The following is a 23804-nucleotide window of genomic DNA, read 5'->3' as shown; positions in this document are numbered from 1 at the left end:
GACTCCAAGAGTCAGTTGACTGACCTCCTGTTTGAGCTAAAGGGACAAGGCATGCTTCCAGGAGCCTCCCTGCAACTGCAAAGCTGACCAGCACCAACTGGGCCTGCCTGAGCCCTGCTGCCGGCCTCTGCTGGAGTGAACTCTGATCCCCAGTAGGTGCCCATCCAAGTCATGGACCCTTGGCTAGCATTAGAGTGTTCCCTTCTTGTCTGAAACCGCAAGTCCTGAGTCCCAGGTGAAGATTCTGAAGTTTTTGGCCACTGTGCGACTGCGAATGGACTCCTCATGTCACCCGACAACCATCTGCAATGCCTGCCAGCGTGATTCTCCTGCGACGACCTGCTCTTCATGTCCGCTCCTAGATCCAGCACCACGCAAACAAATGATGGATGGACTGCTGAATGAATCAAACATTGATACCCACTCAAGAGATCTAGGTTAAATTTATCGATATTTTGCTCCCAATGCCATCCCAGTTTAGACACAGCCATATGCAAAACAGTCTTGACCCTGCTTATCATGGTAACAGTCTAGACCAAACTGAAAAGCCAGGCCATCCTTGGACCAGACACAAGCATCCTAGGACCGATTTTGGAGTATCACCCCTCATCAGCCATGCTAGCTTCAATCCAGTGCGACAGTGAGCAAGGGACTCATGTCTGGGCATACCCGTCCCACTTAGGGTGAAAAGTGTTATGCAAACAAATGATGGCTGGAACGCTGAATTAATCAAACATTCAGCCCCATTCAAGAGATCTGGGTTAAATCCATTGTTCCTTTTCTCACCATGCCACCCCAGCTTAGACCCAACCATATACAAATCAGTCTTGATCCTGCTCCTCATGGAAACAGTCCAGCCCGAACTGTCAAGCAAGGCCTTCTCTGGACCAGAAGCAAGCATCCTAGGACCGGTTTCGGGGTATCACCCCTCATCAGCCAAGCTAGCTTGAATCCAGTGGCACAGTCAGCAAGGAACACACATCTGAGCGTACTCATCCAACTTAACGTGAAAAGGTCAGAGCAAACAAATGATGGACGGAATGCTGAATGAATCAAATGTTGACCCCCAGTCAAGTGATCTGGGTTACAGCCATCGTTATTGTGCTCACTATGTCATCCCAGTTTAGACCAAGCCAACTGCAAAACAGCCTTGAACCTGCGTCTCATGGTAACAGTCTAGACCAAACTGAAAAGCCAGGCCATCCTTGGACCAGACACAAGCATCCTAGGACCAATTTCGGAGTATCACCTCTCATCAGCCATGGTAGCTTCAATCCAGTGCGACAGTGAGCAAGGGACCCATGCCTGGGCATATCCGTTTCACTTAGGGTGTAAAGTGCTATGCAAACAAATGATGGAAGGAATGCTGAATGAACCAAACATTCATCCCCAGTTAAGAAATGTGGGTTAAAGCCATTGCCCTTTTGCTCTCCATGCCATGCCAGTTTAGATCCAGCCATATACAAATCAGTGTTGATCCTGCTTCTCATGGGAACGGTCCAGCCTGTACTGTCAAGCAAGGCCTTCCTTGGACCAGAAAAAAGTATCATAGGGCCAATTTCAGAGCATCACCCGTCATCAGCTAGGCTCGCTTAAATACAGTGGCACAGTCAGTAAAGGACACACATCTAGGCTTACTCATCCCACTTACGGCAAAAGTGCTCAGCAAACAAATGATGGACAGAGAGCTGAATGAATCAAACATTCACTCCCAGTCAAGATAACCAGCATCAGCACAGTAGACTGCAATGACTGCCAAAGAGAAGCTCTAGCAACATCAATAGATTTGTCTTGCGTTGTGTTACCACTTTATTACTTTGTTTGCGTGCTGCATAAGTACTATACACATTAACCCTACCTTAAGCATAAGTGATCTTATGCCAAGGCACCAGAGGGTAAGCACAGGTTTACTTAGTGACTTTTGTGGTTAACCAGACAAGGATTATGTTTATTACTTGAGTGGTGCTTCCACCCCTCTCACTCAGTTTCTAACGCTTGGTCAGTGTAAATTAATTGTTTATGAATGAAGCCAAAGCAGAGTTATCAGTACATGCCTGGAAGGTCTCTCAGGTGCAAGGAATTGTTTTAAATGAGCCCACATGGATGACCTCAGAATGGGGCAGTGACGCAGGGTTTTCAATTATCTCTATCCAGACCTTTTCAAATGATTGTCGCTAATGGCGCTTAAATCAGACATTTTAACATAACACTCTTAGGCTAAACAAGACCATAGGAATTTCATGTGCACCTTGCAAAAAAAAGTTATTGCATCAAAATGCCATCATCAATTGGATATTTTCCCCAAAATAATTTAGCCATAAAGGACACTTTACAGTTCTTCAAATTTAAGTTGAACCACAAAGGGCCATCACCCTTTACATGTTGTTTTGTTCCTATTAGCGGAATATTATTTATAGTGAAATTATCTGTTTAACCCACTAATACATTTTGAAGCTGATGATTGAATTAGATCTCTTGCAATTTCTCATGCATCAACTAAACATTTCGGACTAGCGATCATTTAACACAACTGCCATGTTTTGCACGCAGCGGTCCTAGGTAGCATCAAATAGATGATGAGATGGAAGCTTGAGTTGTCTGAGAACCAAAACAAGACAAAGTGCTTGGCGGACCACCTGGGGGGTTAGGGGTGCGACCGACCTGTTTGCCAGTGCAGGTTTCGGACGATTTTGTTACAGGGTCCAATATTATAGCTGTGCTGCAAAAACGGCCCTGTAACAAAAACAACACCCCACAGGCCAAAAACCATCACTCACACTGGTGGCCCACCGGGGAAAAACCTAGTGCCCGCTACGCCCAGTCTGGCCATGTCTGTGGTGCATCTCAGAACCCTGAGGCAAAAGCCATTGCCTTACTCACTGATAAGCCTGGTATTTTGCCTCCCACCATACCTCTCTTTAAATCTTTCTCCTGCCAAAATATAAAAACATTATTCCTGACCTCTGGCTACCCTACCACATTTCTGTCTAGAGCTTTCATTTCCTTCCTTGCTCCAAGTTGTGCTCTCTGCTCTTCATCCAATGCTGACAGGCTCTCTGAGAGCCATGGCAGGATAACCTGGAACTGATTTATCAGTTTGCAACAGTATGAAACAACTTTTTTCCCCAGTTTTTCTGTCATAGCAATAACAGGATTTGGAATTCGGTATTCATGCTAATGGCTCTCCCTTATAGTCATACATAGCAAAATACAAATGGCTGGTGAACAAGTCACATAACAGACTAGATATTTCACAGAGTCAGGTCAGCGGTAAAATGTTTGAGTCTGGTGCGCAAGGCACAAACATTTATTTATAAAGTTTTGTATAGCGCCAAAGTGACCCTTACGGGTATCAGAGCGCTTCACAATTTTGGGTAAGAGGGATACAGTATTGGGAGGCAAAATAATCATTACATAATTATGCAAGACACGTGCAGGACTCCTGTAGATGTTGGAACTCATCACATATGGGTACAGTAATGGGTGAGGAACATTCGAACATATGTATGTACAGTGCATGTTAACGATGTTGTTCACAATGTGTGGGAGTAGCTTCTGAATGTAAGTCTGAATATCTTTTCCCACTCACGCAAGACCTTGAATCCTAATGTTGCAGCAGGGGAACATCCTTTACAACGCAACTTTTACAACGCACTACCATTACGATGCAACTTTTACAACGCAAGTTATTACAACGCATTGCGCTGGGGGGCACTCTAGGATAGGGAATAGTTTAATTACTATCCAACACCTTCCCTACTATCCATGGGGACTGGAGTTGGAATAGTAAATTAAACTATTCACTATCCAGGGCCCCGCAACGCAAGTCGTTGTAACGACTTGCGTTGTAAAACCTGCGTCGTAATGGCATGCATTGTAAAAGCATGCGTTGAAGCGTCATACATCCGTTGCAGCAAGATGGGCTTTCCAGATCCCCTTGCTCTAAAGCTTTTTACCCTTTGATAACACTCCAGATTGTGCCAACTTCATCATTTATTGGTTAAAGAAACTTTTGGAGGAACTCGTGTGATATTTGACTTATATGATTGATTATCCAGCCAACAGTTGTTAGCCCAGCTGTTTAGTTTGTTGCCCACTACTAAGTTTGATTTTATCCGCGTTAAGCACCGGATAGGAAACAGACTCAAAAGAAGCCAAAAGGCCTAAAAGAATCAGGAATGCAACAGATGGAGGGCATCCAACAGGGACGTCAAGACTTAATCAGAGGAGTGCATTGGTCTAAAACCTGATTGTTGCAGGCTGAGCAATTATTTTCCAAATAACTTGATAACTGATTATTAGCCAGGCTTTGCATCAGTTTGGTGGCAAACGATAAAAATGATACAGGTCGGTATTTGACGTCAACTTTAATTATGCTCCAAAGGCAGCAGTATTTTCCCACCCATTAGGTACCTGGCCTGATACATTAATTCTGTAAGTTTAATTCAAATAATTTCACAAACTGTGTGAATGATCTTCATCTTTCAGATATCCCGAAGAGATCATGATAATATCTCTTTCAGCCTCTCAATTAGCTCTTCCTATTTTATAGGCTTAAAACGCATAAAAGTGCAACCTCCACCCTCCAACCCACCCTCCACACTGCAACTCCACACTCCAACTCCACCTTCCAACTCCACCCTCCACCCTCCAACTCCAACTCCAACTCCACCCTCCAACTCCACCCGCCAACTCCAACTCCACCCTCCGACTCCAACTGCACCCTCCAACTCCACCCTCCAACTCCACCCTCCAACTTCACCCTCCAACTCCACCCTCCAACTCCAACTCCACCCTCCAACTCCAACCTCCACCCTCCAACCCACCCTCCACCCTCCAACTCCACCCTCCAAATCCACCCTCCAACTCCACCCTCCATCACTCAGGAACACCACCACATCCCTCAGGGACACCACCACATCACTCAGGGGCACCACCACATCACTCAGGGGCACCACCACATCACTCAGGAACACCAACACATCACTCAGGGACACCACCACATCACTCAGGGACACCACCATATCACTCAGGAACACCACGACATCCTTCAGGGACACCACCACATCACTCGAGGACACCACCACATCACTCTGGGAATACCACCACATCACTCTGGGAATACCACCACATCACTCAGGAACACCACCACATCACTCAGGAACACCACCACATCACTCAAGGACACTACCACATCACTCTGGGACAACACCACATCACTCGGGGACACCACCACATCACTCAGGGACACCACCACATCACTCTGGGACACCACCAATTCACTCTGGTACACCACCACATCACTCTAATACACCACCACTTCACTCAGCCCAACCACATCATCACTCAGCACCACCAATTCACTCTGGGACAACACCACATCACTCTAATACACCACCACTTCACTCAGCCCAACCACATTATCACTCAGCACCACAACAGCACTGTCCTTGCTTGCTACCAACAAGCATTGCCATAGCCAATAGGACCCTCCAACTCCAACTCCACTCTCAAACTCCACCCTCCAACTCCAACTCCAACTCCACCCTCCAAATCCACCCTCCAACTCCACCCTCCATCTCCAACTCCACCCTCCAACTCCAACTCCACCCTCCAACTCCACCCTCCAACTCCAACTCATTGAACTCTCACAATACGTCTGTACTCACATCCAGTTCAAAGATATACACACACACAAATAACCCATACAGGGGCACTGGGTGGCCTGCATTCATAAAATATCACTGTCACCTAAGCATGGGCGGAAAATCCGTTCCACTCGCGGATTTTGCGGATTTTCGGTAAATTCGCAATCCGCGAACGCTCGCGAATTTACCGAAAATCCGCAAATTCGCACGCAGCGGATTTTTTTTTCTTGGTGATACAATTTTGCGGCGTGCGGTGTAAGTTCGCAATTGCGAACATGTAGGTGCGGCGGGCAGCAACAATCTCGCACTCGCGAAATTACAAAATTTGCAATTGTGCACAAGAAATCCACTAGCAAGCAGCATAGACCTTCTGAAAATGATGATTTTTATCAGAATAACTCCTCAGGTTGACATTTGCCTGCCCTTTTTTGGATTTGAGGCCTTTTGACTTTCTTTGGATCACTTTTGGATTAGAAATAAACTTTCACAAGTAAGTTTGTTGGCATTACATTTGCTGTTCTGCAGAAAAACGAGTTTTGCTAAACTGAAAGCACTCAGCAGCAGGTGCAAAAGTTCAGTTCATCATTAGTAACCATTCCCTGTTGTGCTTCCTGACTGGGGCCCCTCCAAAGTTCAGTTGCTAGTTGCAACAATTGTATGACCCTGCTCTGACCCTCACAGCCGGATCATAGAATAGCTACAAGTAGGCCACAAAGGTCCTGGAAAAAAAAATTGCACTGCAACAGAAAGCAAATTACAGATAAGGAAGCAGGTGCAGACTGGAATTTTAAAACAGTGACACATTAATAAATCAACCCCAAATTAATTCATGTCAGTTGAAGCAGGACAGGTGTGCTTGCTTTTTCCCCCCATAATCTACAGTGATGATGAACCAGAGGGTGGCAATGATGTACCAGAGGGTGGCATGGGTGAAACAGAGGGTGGCAGTGGTGAAACAGAGGGTGCTGGGAACCTGTGATGATGAACCAGACGTAGAAACAACATAATCGAGACCGTTGCGAGCCGACATGTAAGTTCGCAATTGCGAACTGGTACAAAACCCTCGCGAACTGGCAGAAATCCTTGCGAACACAAAAAAAAAAATCCGCGAAAATTCGCGGATTTTGCGGATTGCGAGTTCGCAAATCCGCAAATTCGCGAACGCCAGATTCGCAAAATTTGCCCATGCTTACTCTCACCCACACATCCATTCTGCGAACAGGAGGAGTGTAATGCTCCCCTACCAGTCTCTTATGCCAACTACAATCCCTCCAAGAGATCTGCCCATTCCTTATTTTGATTCATCTACATACTTACTCCAGTAACTTATAAATTAGTTGATTAGGTAATTTTAAAGGCTTTTTGAACAGCCTAGGTGCCAGCTTGAGCTGTTCTTACCATCTATTTCCTTCATACTTATACAATTAACTTGCAACTTGAAAAGCAACCAAAAATATGTTTAAACAATGACGCTGTAGTAGACAGAGAATAGTTGTGTCACAAGCAGGTGATCTTTTAGGGCATTATTCTCATATAGCAAAATGAAGCTGATTCCATGTAACAAAAGCACTTTCGATAGTTAAAAATCATTTACAAGGTTCCATAGGGCCAACATGTTTCATCCGAAGTCTAGACAATTTTTTAGTAGTCACTTATAGAAAGGAAGTGTGACTTGATGAAAATGTGAATCCCCACAGTTTCTGATATAGGCCAATCCTTTTATGAAAACAGTAACTTAAGGTCTGGGTTTTAGGGATGAGAAGTGAGGAATTCTTTTGTACAGCACATTGCGGTGAAGGTGTTTTCTCATTCTCTTTGGTGAAATGATATTGAAATATTTTGGTATTTGGGGATTTAGTATAACGACAGCATAGGTGAGAGTCAAGTTTTCTTTTCTCCTCTCGCATCCCCTGAACTGAACCCTGGATATAGAGATAATGTTCTTTCTCTTATTATCCCTTTTTGACATCAAAAATTATTCATGTTAAAAAATAAGGTCGTAGTTCACAGACCCGTCTTGAATCTCCAGTGTTTATAAAGCATATATTGTATACTGTTTCCTACTATGGGAGGCTATGCCACTGACCTCCGACTTTCACAGCTCATGGAATCCTTTGCTCTGACATTATTGTGACAACTGAAGTTCTTGACTCAACTCATTACTTTTCTTTCTTGATTCCTAGTTAATTGTCTACAGTCTGGTTGAGTGAGCACCATCAACCACAGTTGAAATTTGAATTTTACTCAATTCAGGATGTCCAGCAATGTGAGTTTTGATTTCATGCCTGTAAGTGTAAATGAGGTATTATGCTTAGTTGTCATTATCAGGGTTTGAGTTTCTGAAATAGAGATGAGTACTGCTATTTGAGTGAAAATTCACATGTTAAGTCCCGATTCTAAAAAAAGCTGCAGGTGAACAAAGGTAAAACATAAGACATGCAATCTTTTAAAACAGGAGAGGAAACAATATAGCGTCACCTACTAAAAACACAGGGAGCGAGAAGAGTTTTTGTAGTGACCTTTGAACTATGTTTTTGTTTGATGACTGAGAAATGATCGGACCTAAATATATGGGAGCAGATTTACAATCCCCATGTGCCGCGGTGCATCTAGTTGCATGAGGCACTTGTGGCGTAGCCTGCTGAGTGATATTTACAAGCACAGGTAAAGTCATTCTGCGTGACTTAACCTGTGCTCTTAAGTATCGCCCCAGTTCATGCAACACTTTGCGTGTTAGGGGCGGGACATGGGTGTTGATATGGGTGTTCCCACGCAACACCCGTGTCCACTGATGCATTTCCAGATTTACAAGAAATTGTAAATCTGGAAATGTGTCAGAATGTCAGAAGGTGCCCCTTCCTGCACAAGAACAATCTCCCCATGACGCAGGCATCCTTGCACCACTGTGCAAGGATGCCTGCGCCGGCGCATGGCAGCTGTTTGTGTGCCAGCGCAAGGGGAAGCAGAGAGATGCAACCTACTGTTGTAAATATGTTGCATCCCTGTGCTTTGAAACTAACGCAGTGCAGCACAGCAAAATGACTTGCTTTATCGCGCTGCGTTAGTTTCTTTTAGATCTGCCCCGTGGTTTCTTCCCAACTTACAATGTTAGTTTAAAAGTTCGGCAGGATAAGTAGTGAGCAAATTATAGTGCCTACTTTAAAGTTTTCACTTTCATGAAAAGAGTTGTCATTTGAGATGTTCTCAATTTTGTTGACAATCAATTTAGTTTCTTCAAAAAAAAAGTAGGGGTGTGATCTCTTTCCCATAGTTGTACAAACATCATGTTTAGAGCTCGCTCCACTACAGGCCTTCTATGTGAAGTGAAAGAGTTACACTTGGTGAAACAATTTATTTCCCCTTCAAGGCAGGAGTGAGATATAGGGCAGCACACCGAAGAGGCTCATAGAACATGAAACAACACCGAATCAACCCCAGCCCACAAAACTACTCCTGACCCACCCACCAGCCAACAAACCAACCCGACCCACCTCCTCCAGCCGCCAAAACAAAATCTGACTCACTCCCAGCCTATAAAACTACCCCAACCCCACCAGCCTACTAAACTACAACAAAACACCCCCCAGCCCAAAACTACACCCAGCACAAATAAACTCACCGCTTCCTGCAAGGTCTTCTTGCTTCTGTCCGTAGCAGGCAGCAGTTAGTATGCATATTGCCTTAACCACACATATGCGTGCTTAGGGCATATGTGTGGTTAAGGCATGAGCTGTAGATCTAGCGGACTTGGAACACTCATGGTTTAGACCACAGTGTTCCGACTGTTCCCCGACCATGGCATTTGAATATAGCGGATTCCCTTTAGTAGTTAGCTACTACATTTCAACGAGAAAATGGCTGAGCGGCACAGGGTGTAACATTGTAAATCAATATGATGAAATGGTGAAATCTGGTTTTAGAGAGAAAGACCAAATGATTCTTTCTGTTTCTCTTGTAGTTCCGCATGCGAGCCCGCCTGAGGGCAGTAATCTGCTGCTGCAGACCAGTCCCTGAGGGAGGTAAGTGGTCGAAAGCAAAACCCCTCATTACCTCATGCCACTGAACATAAATGTACTCTGAGGGGCAGATTTACAAGCCCCTTGACACACCGGTTCATCATTCTTTGTGTTGTACCTGTGGCGCATGGTAACGCTCCATATTTACAAGGACAGGAAAAGCCGCCCTGTGTGACATTGCTTGTCCTTGTAAATATGACCCCTTTACACGCAGCACTTTGCATGAAAGGGACTTTCCATGGGTGTTGCTATGGGTGTTCACACGCAGCACCCATGGAACCAGACACATTTTCAGATTCACAAGGAATCATAAATCTGGAATTGAGTGTGAATTCTATTCCTCCCCAGCGGAGGCGTAGGGAGGCGCAACAAGGAGAAATGTATTAATTTCTCCTCGTTTTATTTTCCTCTTTCTATGTGTGCTGCATTTTGCAGCACACATAGAAAGAGAAAATCACCTCTAATGATTGTTTATGTTCAGGAAGGGTTACCTTCCGGCACATCAACAATCATTGAAACAATGCAGTTTTTCAACTTCTACGGGTGCTAATGCAGCGCACATAGAAGTTGAAAAACGGCATTTCAGATTGTTTTTGTGCAGGAAGGGAACCCTTCCTGAACAAAAACAATCTTCCCCATGACGCACGGCTCACGGGTGCAGTTTGTACGCCAGCGCAGAGGGAAGCACTGAGATGCGACATATTGTTGTAAATATGTTGCATCCCTGTGCTTTGAAAGTGACTCAATGTGGCTTGCATTAGGCACTGAGGGGCATATTATCAAGGACCGGTGTTAAAATTATCGCCATTTTATCGGCAGGAAACTGCCGATAAAACGGCGATAATGGGCTTTTTATAATATGCCTTTGTTAATTCCCATAGAAGCCCATGTTAATACCAGAACCTGGGCTTTTATGGGAATCAACAAGGGCGTATTATCAAGCCCATTTTCTGCCGATAAAACGGCGATAATTTTAACACCGGTCCTTGATAATATGCCCCGGGTCACTTTCTTGTAAATTTGCCCCTGAGTTTTCCCCTTTGTGTGAGTTCTTTGATTGTTTATAGTTTTAATGAAATGAAGGGATGCATTTCTGTAAAAAGTACATTTTCAGCAATGAACACACTGTCCTTGAAGCTAATATGTAATAATATAGTACGTGAAATGCAGGTGAATCAACCCCTCAATATTCAAGTACATGCGGATATGGAGGCAGCAGCAGTCACTCAATGTTACAATGTATGGCGCCGGCATTGATCATTTAGTATTTCATTTCTGAGCGTGTTGGGCCACAGTCATTGTGGTGGGAGGTACTGGCTGTGTTTCAAATCCTGGCACCACCTCGGCAGAATGGCCATTCAACAACCAAACACAGCACTGACAAATTATTGGAGCCTTATTGCATGGGCGTGGTAGGCTTGGAGGCCACTGGATCACCAGGCAAGATGGTCAAAGACGTTTTAAGGCGTAGGCAAATTAGGCAATTGCCCAGGGCCCCCACCTTCCAAGAGGCCCCATGGGAAAGTGAACTTTCTCACTATTTGATCTTTGACTATTCTGTTTCTCTGTTAAAACTCTCTACCTCATGCCACTACTGACACTTTTGAGTCATTTTAAGGACTTTTGGGATCCCTGTCAGGACATATTGAATCTGTTATTGTGTGCTCCTGTTATAGTGTGACATGTGATTTAGTATTGTTTGGCATCAAGCAGGATTGAAATAGTAGGAAATGGGTAATACATTTCAAATTTGTACTGTACAGATGCCCTCAAATTATGTCTTACCCAGGGCCCCCCAAATCCTTATGAGGACAATAAAGATGATCAAGTGTAGTGTGGGCTGCGAAAATGTGCAGCCAAATGCTGCTGGTGGCCGCAGAGCTACGTTAGACGGCAGGTGTCTTTGGAAGTACCTGGCACACAGTGACCGAGGGACAGTGTATGCTGATGGCAAAAGGAGAAGCCTGGGCTCGCTCACAAATAGAATCTTTGTTCAGTACGGACACATTTTTACAGAACTCCTAGGCTGTGGATAGGAGGTACCTAACCCCAGAAATATAAAGCAAAATGAACAGTTGTAGGCTGGGCCACCAAAAATGCTGACATTTTAGAACTTTCATAGCTGTGGCAAATAGCTTCAGAAGTTATTGTCCAAAACAGTGACCTGGAGAAAATACATTCCAATGGGGAGCATAGGAGCAGGAACACAACTTGTAAGCCTAACTAACAAAATGCAGTGATTTGCTACATGTGCAAATTAGAAGTGCCTGCCATAGCAGTGCCTTCTAAATCTATATATATTAATCTCTTATATTTGATACAAAAGTCACAAACAGCTGCACCATTCCTGGGTAAAAAAAAACCTTATCATGAATTCACATGTATAGTCACATAACATGAACAATTGTTCAGCTGTATCTGAAGTCAAACATAGATGAGTTGAATTGACCATGCATGGTCCCCCATCACCCATCCTGACTCAAATATTCACATTTTGCAAACAGAGAAAGGCAGGCAACATCTATACAACTGGGGGAATAGGGAGACCCAAGTTGGAGGGCCTTTTTCACCAGGAGCATTACAGGACTGGCAGTGAAACGTGCAGCTACCGAGTTTCAGGACATTTTTGTATCCATCTTTAAACTGATTAGTTTTCAAGCAAACATGACTTTTAAACTCTAGTAGATTAATAGGTTATGTTATGTTATGTTAGTTTATACTATGTTATTATATTGTATTTAATGTTATAATTTTAATCAGCAGCAACTTGGGGCATGAACGTAGGACCATCTGAGGAGCCGCTTTCTTCAGTTTGTGCAGACATATGGGACTCTGTAATCGAAATTGACATTCAATCGAGAGATACTTGTGCACTAAAAGTAACCCTAATTTCTGACCAAAGGCTCTTTGTGATTATCAAATGCCATTGGTGTCCTTTTGGATAGGTTAGAGAGCTCCTGGATATGCTGTCTTGTATGCCGGGGGCTTTAACACAGCATAACATTTGAGGAGTCTCATTATAAAACAGCTCTAGAATTTATCATGAGAGGCACTTTTATTACGTCTGCATAGTTATGGAAGCTTTGTTGGGATTGCTAATTCTCTTTACATTTCCCTCCGTAGGCTTCCTCACGTGCAAGGTGTAGTTCAAGCAGTTAGATTTACATAGAAGTAGGATACAGGAAATAACCAAACCTGAGCAAGACAGTCTGTCTTTCTCCCACAGAATGCTCCGAACTAAAACCAAGCACTCTATCACATAAATTCAACACATCCAAGATGAATCTATGATCAGTTATCATGGGGGTCTCAATTGCACTTAGGAAACGCCACACAACTCCAACAGAACACATAAGACGGAACATGTTTCACAAACTCAACACAGACAAGATATGTAATTTAGCTGGCCAGCATGTGAGTTACAGTAGCCCTACTGATTACGAAACTCACAGAGTTCCACAACATATTAAATAGAACACCACCCACATATTCAGCATGCCACACACTGTACGATGGCTATCACAGTAGCTCCTCCAACAGAAAACATTAGCATACATTGAACACAGATTCAGATACACTATACAATCAAAAGCACCAACATTACAAACACTACACACAGAGCACATACACAGAAGCACATGCACACCTATACTTAACTATTTAGAGAATGTATGCGCTGTTGGTGAACACATACAGCCTTAACCCTTAACTATCCAGTTCACCCAAAGTATGACCAGCCCACAATACCAATAACACATCTTTACTCCATAAAGCAAAGCAGAGGCTGCTCTGCTTTGTTAACACTTGCATCACGTGGAAAGCCACCAGATTGCGGACAGCACCATAGGACAAAGCCAAAGGCAAAATGTGCACTATGCAAATGCTCGAAATATAGTTTAACATGCAGATAAACTAAGCTGTCACTGATACATTTGAATAAATTTGAAATATGAGACAACCTATAGAGCAATGATGCAAAATACCAAACATTTAGCTTTGTATCTCAATTTAGGTTTTGAGTTTAGAAAAGGTTGATATATGAAATGTATGAAGGGAAGCTTTTAAGTAGATCCTTGGAGTTGGTCATCAACATTTATTAGAAGTGAGCAAATAATTCCACCATTATTTTGCTATCTCATTTGGTCCCCTTTCCACATATATGTTTTCACCTTTTAGGCCTCGCCCCATTTTTTTGGTACCTACTGGTGGTGGGTCAGGTTAAGCGGATATATTTTGTCAAGTGACCTGGTGTTCACTTCTTAGACAGGACCTAATGTCCCCCCACCTGACCTAATCGTTGCTTTCTTCTTAATGAAATACTTGTCATGTGTCAACCTGGATATACAGGGCCCTCGGGGAGCCACACCTACCTGCACATTGTCTAATGCTGCTTTATCTCACTGCTCTTGTTTTCAGCATCTGTTACCCCTAACACTACTTACCTTCTGTTCTGACAATTTTGACTTGACGCTGCAGTTTAAGCAAGTGCTGTTTCTGAAGGCCCAGATAAAGGGTGTTTCCATAGTCCAGTCTGGCCAATGACAACGTTGTTACCAATGTTTTTACTGCAGGTGGGGGAATACAAGGTTTCACCTTCTGAATTAGTTTTAGAGTTAAATGTACCTGAGAGGCGACCTTGGTTTGATGTTGGAAGGTGAGACTGTCATCGAAGATGAAGCCTAGATTTGTAGCTTTACGCACTGGGGTGGGAAGTATTCCCATAGCTGGGGGCCACCATTTCTGAGACCAAATGGTGGAGTCTGAGCCCAGCAGAAGCACCTCTGTTTTACTTCCATTAAGCTTCAGGCACTTTGCCCGCATCCAGTGATCCATGCAGGTCATGCACTGATTAAAGCTGGCCGCCGTTTCTTCCAGATTGACTCAGATGGATACTACAATCTGGGTATCATCAGCGTAGGACACTAGCGAGAAGCCAAACTGCCTGATGACGTCAGCTAGGGGGGTGACATACTGATTGAACAGCTTAGGGCTTAAAGATGAGCCCTGCGGTACCCCACAAGGAAGTGAAAAAATGTTTTGAACAAGAATCATCAATCTGAACCTACTGTCGCATATTGTTAATGTAGGATTTCATTAAGCTTAGTGCTAAGCTTGACACTCCCAACTTCTGAAGCCTTAGAATGAGGATGCCATGGTTCACGGTGTCAAAGGCCGCTGAAAGATCCAAAAGGATCAAGGCGGCCTTTGCACCGGAAACCAGCATAGAGCGAAGCTCCTCTGCTGCCATGACCAAGGCCGTCTCTGTACCATGCCTTTGCCGGAAGCCGTATTGTGAAGAGTCCAGCAGATTTTCTGAGGAAACAAAGGTCGTAAGTTGGAGATTTATTATTTTTTCCAAAACTTTAGCTGGGAACGGAATCCTTGCTATGGGCCGATAATTATTGTGATTGCTGGTGTCTAGGTTTTTTCAGCAGGGGGAGGATGGAGACCTTCCTCCAAGCCTCTGGGAAAATGCTGGACATAAGGATCTCGTTGAAAATCAGACAGAGTTGCTCGCTGATCTCATCAGCTGCCTGTTGGAATATTTTAGGAGCCCCTGCTTTCACCAATCTGACTATCTGCGAAACCTGTTCTACATTTGGGGGATAAAAGCATTCAAGCCATGGCCAGGTTGTCGCGTAGGTGAAGAGGGTTGATTCACTTGAGGCTCATTGCCTTTTCCACTGAAGAAATCATAGATAGAAAGCACTGTGTCCCTAAAGGAATCTGCGAGTTAATTGCAGAAAGTAACATTGCTATTCAGTGCTAGTGGGGTGGGAAGTGTCACTAATTCCTTTAAAGTTGAGAAAAGTAATTTACTTGAGTTGCCCGCCTGCTCAATTTATCAGAGTAATAGCTGCTTTTTTTCTCCAGAATCATCTTTTTATATTCGGTCAGTGACTGTGTATAAACGTTTTTTTTGGCTTCTGTATAAGTTTTTCTCCAGCGCCTTTCAGCTTGTCTGCATAGTTGCTTCTGGATGCGCAGTGAGTCCCAGACCAAGGTTCTGATTTCTTCAACCATTTGCTAGTAAATGTTTTTTCTGGAGCTAGAATATTTACTGCGGTTGCTATCCAATTAGTAAAATATTGGTGGATGTATTTACTTCGGGCATCAGTGTCGGTTTAGAGGCAGCTGATGTTAATTGCAGCTGCTGTGGGCTGATTTCCTTCCAATTTCTCCCTTTAAAAGTCCTAAGAGCAGAATGAGGACGAGTGAGATGATGGGACGAGGTAAGTACCAACCGAATGGCCTTATGATCAGAACATGGGATTGGCAACCTCTCCTGCACTTTCAATTGAGGATTATATAGGAATATTCCATCTAGGGTGTGTCCATCCTCGTGGGCAGGATGCTTGATCAGTTGTTCCATCAAGACAGTGGCCATCAGCTCTAGAAGCGAGATTGTATATTGGTCATTTATATTTTCTAAATGGTAGTTGAAGTCACCTAAGATAGAAAATTCCTGAAAGTCAACACTAGACTCGATGATATGACCTTTTGTCTCTACAAACTAGCCCCTGGTGGTCTATACAGCAGTATGCCGTTAAATATACAGTTTTCACTGATGGTGATTCTAAATGAAAGCAGTTCACAATCAGGACCGCTTCCTCAAGTAGAGCTTTTCATCAACAAGGTGTCCTTGATAATAATCACTATTTATCCTCCCCGCTTATCCTGTCTGTCATTCCTGATTAATAAGTATCCATCTGCCCACGTCTCCGTGACAAATGCCATATCTATATTGTGAGGTTCCAGCAGCTCGGCGAATTCAATGTTGTGTTTAATTAAAGAGCGTGTATTCAGGAGTAGGCCCTGGAGGGACTTTTGCAAAACTGTTTGCGGGTAAAGGACTTGATGCGAGTTAAAGCTGCATTTTGTTTTGGTGAAGAGGAACTTCATGTCACACAGAGGGCACACCTTAGGCTCTTTCAGAGGATCGAGTTGCAGACAGGAATCCTTCATCTGGGGGTTAAGACTTACGAGAGTATCTCTTGTATATTTTAAACTTGGGCCCAAGATCAGTAGGGAATGGACACAGGGGGTGGCCCTGTGCCCGATCGAGGCACGGATGGACGCAGAGAGGCTTGCCTTTGGCGTGCCAGCGGCACGCCCTCTGTGCATCCGCTCTGTGAAGCTGCTTAAATAGCAGTGAGTCTGGCGTCTCGCGCACACATCAGTTGTTTCCAACCAAGAAGTACTAGTCAGGTATGTCCGGTCCCTTAGCCCTCCGCAACAAACGGCACAAGCCACGGCAGAACGGGCGGGTAGGGAAGATCACAACAGCTGCCACCCTGATTAGCAAGCTAAAACAAAGTGCCGGTAAGCATGTGGAATGAGGTACAAAAACCAATTACGATCCCAGCAGGTGGAGTAAAAGTCTAAAATGAATACAAAGGTCAATCTCAATGTGGCAAGACCTACTGCTGAATTCCAGAAATAATCAATCTGTAAAAAAATAACATGAAACATAATTTAGTATTTCATGCAAATTTTGCTGCAAGATAAAAATATCTTGTGACACTTCTTTCTAAACTTCTAAAAAATGTCAAGTAACCTCTGTTTGGGCATTATTTGTACATGTGTCTGTTTCTCTGGGTTGTCATTACAGTTCGACTGATGGAAGCTGTCCGGCGCATGGACATAAACATCTTTATGGCTTTTTTGCATACATCTGCTTCTGCAAATTCAAATGAGAACATCTTGTTATGTTGTAAAATCCTGGAACATCGAAAAAAGGTAACTGTGATTCTCCATTGCTTTACCGGGCATTCTAGGGAATAAGTGGCAATGTGCTTCATTTAAACATGTGGTTGTCTCATGGTATGATATATTATGTATGTGAGAATTTCAGAGTATTATATGATATGGCAGTAGAAGCCTCATCATGGAATACAGTCACAAAAACTGTCTTGGGTCCCGTGAAGCTTGTTTGTATCACCTTTGTTCAACCCTGGGTATCTGGGGCTTCGAGCAGCAAAGCTTGACAAAGGAACTTAGGGCAAATCATGTAAGAGCACCAAACAATGGAATAAGAAAGTCACACAAGAGATACAACAATACTTTATGAAAATAGAACATATTTTTATACATTTTTAGAATCCATGTTCATCAAATTTCATTGGAGGTTCCAGAGATATGTATTTTGAAAACAATAAAAAAAACTTTCAATACAACCACAAAACAGCACTGGTCAACAAAAGTTTGTAAATTATTTTAATGTTTAAAACAGTTAGTTTGTCAACTTCAGCCTGACTTAAGGTCACTTTGGGCAGTGACCTGGCCACCAGACCCTTTTTCAGTTCAGTTCCAGCCTTTAGAAAACAACCACCATAGAGAACAATGAAGTGGTTCCTATGCTGGGGATGCAGGCAGAAAAGATGTTCAAATATCATCCTGGAGCTGTGCAGTCGACAAGGGTGAGCTGTGGGTGATTCCTTGGTGCATGGGTGAGGTGGGGAAACTTTGGCTACTGCATATGAGGTCCCATGGCATCCTCTTTGTGACAGTCGAAGGCCAGCAGCGGCTGGGCTACTGTTCTCCCAGCACAGCAATCACTGCGAATATCTTTGGTAGAGGCTAGTGTCCCTCTAAGGCAAGAAATCCTTTGATAGCAGTCCTGGGTCCAGCAGACTCGAGTGCAACTTTTGGCTACATCGGAGATGTCTCTAGGAGCACCCAACAGCAGTCAGTGGTGATTCCTCTGAAGAGGATACTGCTTTGCCGGTTTTGGCTTTCTCAACTTTGGTATCCATGGTGCTGTTCCAGGGGGCCAACCAACTAACCCTTGGAGTCACTGCTTCAATCTGGCTCTGGGATCAATGTTTTCCCAAGCCGGGAGCCGCAGGCACAGTCCACATTTTACTAGTCCAAAGTGCAGCAGGTGCAGTCCTTCCAACAGTGAATCCTCTCTTTGTGCTATTCCAAGGGCAGGAGGACAGTCTTTGTTGGGTTATTTTCCAAATCCAATGTGTACTGAGGTTTAGCATGCCAGGGGTGCCTATTTTATCCTGGGAAAGTGCCTACGGGGACAACGTGGTCACTATTCAATGGGCTAGTAGGCCCACTCCTTTTTTGCGACAAAGTTCAAGTTATGTGTGGCATTTCGCTATCCCAGTGTACAATATTCTTGCTACTATCAAGCCCACAGGAAAACAGGTTTGAGGACAGTGTTTTCCTCTCCGTCCCTGCCTCCAACTTGTCTGCAGGAACAAAAGTCATCCTGCTCGGGTGTGTTGTCACCCTTTAAGGTGGGCATTTCCTTTGAGCCTGCCTTTTGGGCTAACACCTCAGTTGGCCTTTCTGGGAGAGAAGGTGACACCTCACTCTGCGGCAACTGCCTTTGTGCTTAAGCCTTGGAGTTGTTCATATGTCTGCCCAGGTGGGCAGAAAGCTGTCTGTTGGCCCGGGCCTGCACAAAGCCACTGGACTAGCGGGGGCACAGAGTGTCAACTTTTTAAAAGCTGCCCAACTTTAACAGTGACATTAATTTCGATTTGGGCATCAAGTTGAATTTGATGTAAGGTAGTCCCATTCAGAAGTTAGCCGGACTAAATTTCCTCATCTAAACAACAACTTTTAGGGTTTTGCTGCTAAGGTTATATAAACTTATATGTCTTGCTTAACAATATACAGCTCCCTGCCATAGGGGTCTATATGGCTTCCTTAGGGGTGAATTACATATATCATTAAGGGAACGGGTGGCTTTGCCATTAATGGCAATGCCATAGTCAAACTAGCATTGTGAACACTACCCTTCTAGTCTGCAGTGGGGGGCTGGTAGCCTTCTTGTCTTTTGTCACACTCTACACCATATACTAGGGACTCAGTAAGTTAGTGCTTGCAAATTGGGGTCATCCAATTCAAGAAATCTTTTATAATGGGTCAGTACACTGGCACTGGGGTCAGGTTGACAGGCCTAAGTGCACTGAGTCGAAAAAACAGCAACTAGTACTCAAATAGGGGCAAGAAATGGGGCGGGAACATGCAAAAAGCCCGTTTCCTGACAGTGTAGGGTTGTAGTGTGATGTTTTTGGGCCCTAGGGTACTGCAAAGGACTATGTGGTGTGAAGTAGAGTTGTATAAGGTTAGGTTGTCTTGGCTTGTAGTCCAATGCTTTGCTATAGTGTACAGAATAAGTAAGTTGTGTGGTGTTGCAGTGTTACATCATAATTTTGTGCAGTTTACTATAGTCTTGTGTAGTTTGTCAGTGTCATGCTGTGCTGTAGTGCAGCTATGTGTGTTTTGTGGTGCTATGTTGTAGTATGATGCAGAGATGTATTGTAATGCATTACATCGCTGTGTTGTGTTGCAAGTGCCTGGAATGACAGATTTTCATCTAAAGCATCCATTAAGTATGCACATTGATATCGTACTTCATGGATGAGTCATTAGAGAAAACAGTATTGTAACCTTTGTTTGAACATTTCAAATCTGTTCGGTCTGAGACTGTGGGAGAAAATGGCAGACACTAACCTTTCACCGAAACATGTCATGGCAAATTCTTTCTTGGAGTGAAGAAAGAACAGTTACACTGCTAGTTTGCTGTAAAAATACTTCAGATCTTGGGGTCTACAACCTAGAACCAGAAAGACTGGATCATGCCAGGTATTCAAGATATCCCTGTAAAACAAATGTACATAACCTCATCGAAATGAAGATCATTTACCCACTCTGGTTATCCAGAAATGTAACCAGAATCTTGCGTTGAGGGACTTATTGTGAAATACCCTGATCCCGATTACAGCAAATCTGTGAATGGAAAGCTCTCATGTCAGCTACTTTTGTCCTTACAATATTATGTTGAGTGTCATCTAAATGAGCCGTTTGTGAGACGTAAGAATACATGGCTAGTTTCTACTCTGGATAAGGATAATTGAGAAAAATGTGGCACAAGGAAAAGGTCAATAATTACAGACTATTATCCCTATTCTCAAAAGTAGAAATACCTGCAAACGTGCACATTTACTCTTAGACTTTGTAGTAACTTTACTGCTTTTGGCTATTCACCGTTTTCACATGTAAAGTTACAACACAGTGGAAATGTGCATATCCTCGATCCTTGAAACTAGAGGGTGGAGGCAAATATATAAGTGACTAGTTGCCACTGGTAACGTTTCACACTTATTTCACCAGGGCAGAGTTCTCCCTATGGTGTAGTATTGGGGATTTTTAATCTTTAAAATAAGTTAATGAAAATATTTTAATGTATTTTATATTTTTTTTAAACCTAAAAGAAATTGAAAATAAATTATACAGCAATACTATCTTGAAAGTATGTTAAAATATTTCCTGTAAATATAATAAGCTAATACAAATTATTTATTTAAATATTTATTTAAAAAATCAACCAGAAAGTAAAATGTATATTTTTATTAATTCTGAATTAAAAATTACTAATTGTTTGTCGTTAAATGTATTTAAATTATAATAACTTTAATTTGTATATATATATATATATATATATATATATATCCATACACGTTTCGCACCAGTTCCTCCGAACTCACAACTGGTGCCTCCAATTAGCGGGGGTGTGACCCATTTCATTCAACAACCAAAAAAGCAACTGGAACACTCCCGGGGCTTTCAACATAACTTTATTGGCCACATACGCGTTTCAGCAATCAGCCTTCATCAGTGTGGCAAAAGTAAATGTTCGACATAGGCAGAACCATGAGAATGTAAGCAATTATTGTCACAATTGACTATTTTCTATCCAATCGGGAGAGAGTAGTTGAGCCAGTAGGCAGATGGTGAACCGACATCTCCGTTTGTTATTTTAAGGACTGTGTGACTTGTATGCCCAATGGAAAATTTGAGATGTCATCAGTGATGTCACTGAGCATGTCATGAGTGATGTAATATGTGACGTCATCAGCAGTGCATTGCATGGGCACAAGTTAAAGTTAGGTCTACTGACTATTTCTATAGTTTTGTATGAGTGAAATCTCCAACTAACTATAACGTCCCTGAAACCTATTTTTTTTTCAGTGTGGGGTCCAACTAGCCCACTCGATACATCCAGTAAGTGCCACAGTGGAGCTTGCCTCTGATTGGCTGCCAACACTTGTAACCAGGAAGTGTTGACAGCCATCTTGTCACTTGGTATGAGGAGAAAGAAAAATGATTAAAAAAGAAGAAAAGGTGGCAGGGTAAAAGCCCCCTGACCGCATAGGCCTGATCAGAGGGTCCCACAGGGCCTAAAGAGCATTTTTTTGGGGGGCTCGACTTTCACACCCAGCATGACTCCAACCGAAAATATTTTAAAAAATGAAGCGCGGGAGCCTCATGTATGTGGCGCTCCAGAAGGTGGCAAACCAAAGTGTCCATTAAGGGAATGTAGAGGAGAGGAGATAAAGGGCAGCCTTGCCTAGACCCCCTCAATATAGGGAACAAATCCATGAGGGAGCCATTGTAAGCATGAGCAAATTTTGCGGATCTCGCGTTCGCGAATTTTGCGGATTTGCGGATTCGCAATCCGCAAAATCCGCGAATTCCCGCGAATTTGCGGATTTTTTTTTTTGTGTTCGCCCGTGTTTCTGCCAGTTCGCGAGGGTTTTTACAATTTCGCAATTTGCGAACTTACCTGTCGGGTCGCAAGTTTTGCGAACTTGTTGTTTCTACGTGTCCAGCCTGTTTGGGACACTCTTCTTCATCACTGCCACTCTCTGTCACCACTGCCACTCTCTGACTACTCATGCCACCCTCTGGCCCACCCATGCCACCCTCTGTTTCATCACCACACCCTCTGGTTGTCCAGTGTACATTATTTTCGGCAAAGCAAAGCACACCTTCCCTGCCTCAAGTGACCTGAATTAATTTGGGGCTGATTAATGTGTCACAGAATATTTTTTTAGCTGGCACCTGCTTCATTAGTGCGCCCTGATTAGTGATCTTTTGCACTTGCTAAGTGCTTTCATTGTTGCAAAATTAGTTACAACACCTGCCCTGCCCCAACTGACAATAATGAATTAGGGGCTGATTAATGGATTTTAACTTCCAGCCTGGCTCCTGCTTGTCTCCCTTAGCTGTAATTCAGGACCTTTGTGGCATATGTGTAACTATTCTGAGGTTCAGAGCAGGGTCACATAATAGTTTCAACTGGCAACTGAACTCTGGAGGGGCCCCTCAGGAAGCACTACAGGAAATGGCTACTAATGATGTGCCTGAACTTTTGAACCTGGTAAGTAGTTACTTTCAGTTTTGCTAAGATCGTATTTCTGCAATTTTGCACTTATTCGCGGGGCGCGAACTCACGCGAACAGTGCGAGCAGTGCGAGCAAAATCCGCTGCTCGCGGATTTGCGGATTTTGCGGGAAATTCGCAAATCTCGCGGATTGCGGATTTCCCGAAAATCCGCAAAATCCGCGAGCGGAACGGATTTTCCGCCCATGCCTAAGCCATTGACTCCCATGCGTGCCACAGGATTAGGATATAAGAGCATGACCAAGGAGATGAGTGCGGTGGGGATTCCCAGTTTGATCAGAGCTTCTTTCAAGAAGGGCCACTCCAAGGGGTCAAACGCCTTTTCGGGATCCAATAGGGTAACTACAGCAGGTGTTTGGCAGGAGATCCTGTTGACCACTGCAAAGAGATGTAGTTGACTTGTCGTTTGAAAGCTTTATAGAAAGCTCTCATAAGGCCATCAAGGCCAGGGCCATTGGACCTGTCTAAAGAGTCGATCACCTGGGTGACCTCCTCGCAAAAAATTATCTTGCTAAAAAATTGTCATTGGCCATCAGTGGGCCAGACCTATGGCGATCTCCACCAAGTATGATGGGATCTCTGGTGCATTGTCAGGCATGCAGGATGTATAAAGGAGTTCATAATAGTATTGGGACTCTGCCAGAACATCTTCACCAGCAAAAACAGAGGACTCAGAGACGGTGCACAATTCACTGACATAACTACCTAGGCGATTAGGGTGGATTATCCGCACAAGAGTGCAGTCGGGTGCGCCCCCTCACCATAGCACGGAGCCCTAGTGTGTTTCCCTAGATATGCGATTTCCCTATCATCCAGATCGCGAAATTCAGTCAACAATACTAAACGTCAATGGAGTTGGAGGCCGCCGCCTTAGGAGGCACTTAAGTCTATACCTTGGAGGTTTAAAAGCATTGCGGTTGGGAGTGGATAT

At 43.6% G+C, this 23804-nt stretch overlaps 1 protein-coding gene across 1 annotated transcript in view; it reads left to right on the top strand.

The window, feature by feature from the left end:
* Positions 1-7902: 7902 nt before the first annotated feature.
* The window catches only part of LOC147673707 (maestro heat-like repeat-containing protein family member 1), a 95840-nt gene continuing 79938 nt past the window's right edge, over positions 7903-23804 (top strand). Inside the window, exons 1-3 of the mRNA XM_086946407.1 lie at positions 7903-7914; positions 9607-9667; positions 17277-17404. Coding sequence (XP_086802533.1) covers positions 7903-7914; positions 9607-9667; positions 17277-17404 — 201 coding nt within the window. The remainder of the gene's footprint in view (positions 7915-9606; positions 9668-17276; positions 17405-23804) is intronic.

This window comes from Lissotriton vulgaris, chromosome 12, assembly GCF_964263255.1.
Source record: "Lissotriton vulgaris chromosome 12, aLisVul1.2, whole genome shotgun sequence".
Lineage (NCBI taxonomy): Eukaryota > Metazoa > Chordata > Amphibia > Caudata > Salamandridae > Lissotriton > Lissotriton vulgaris.
The sequence above is the reverse complement of the archived record's forward strand: the minus strand, read 5'-3'. Positions and strand labels throughout refer to the sequence as shown.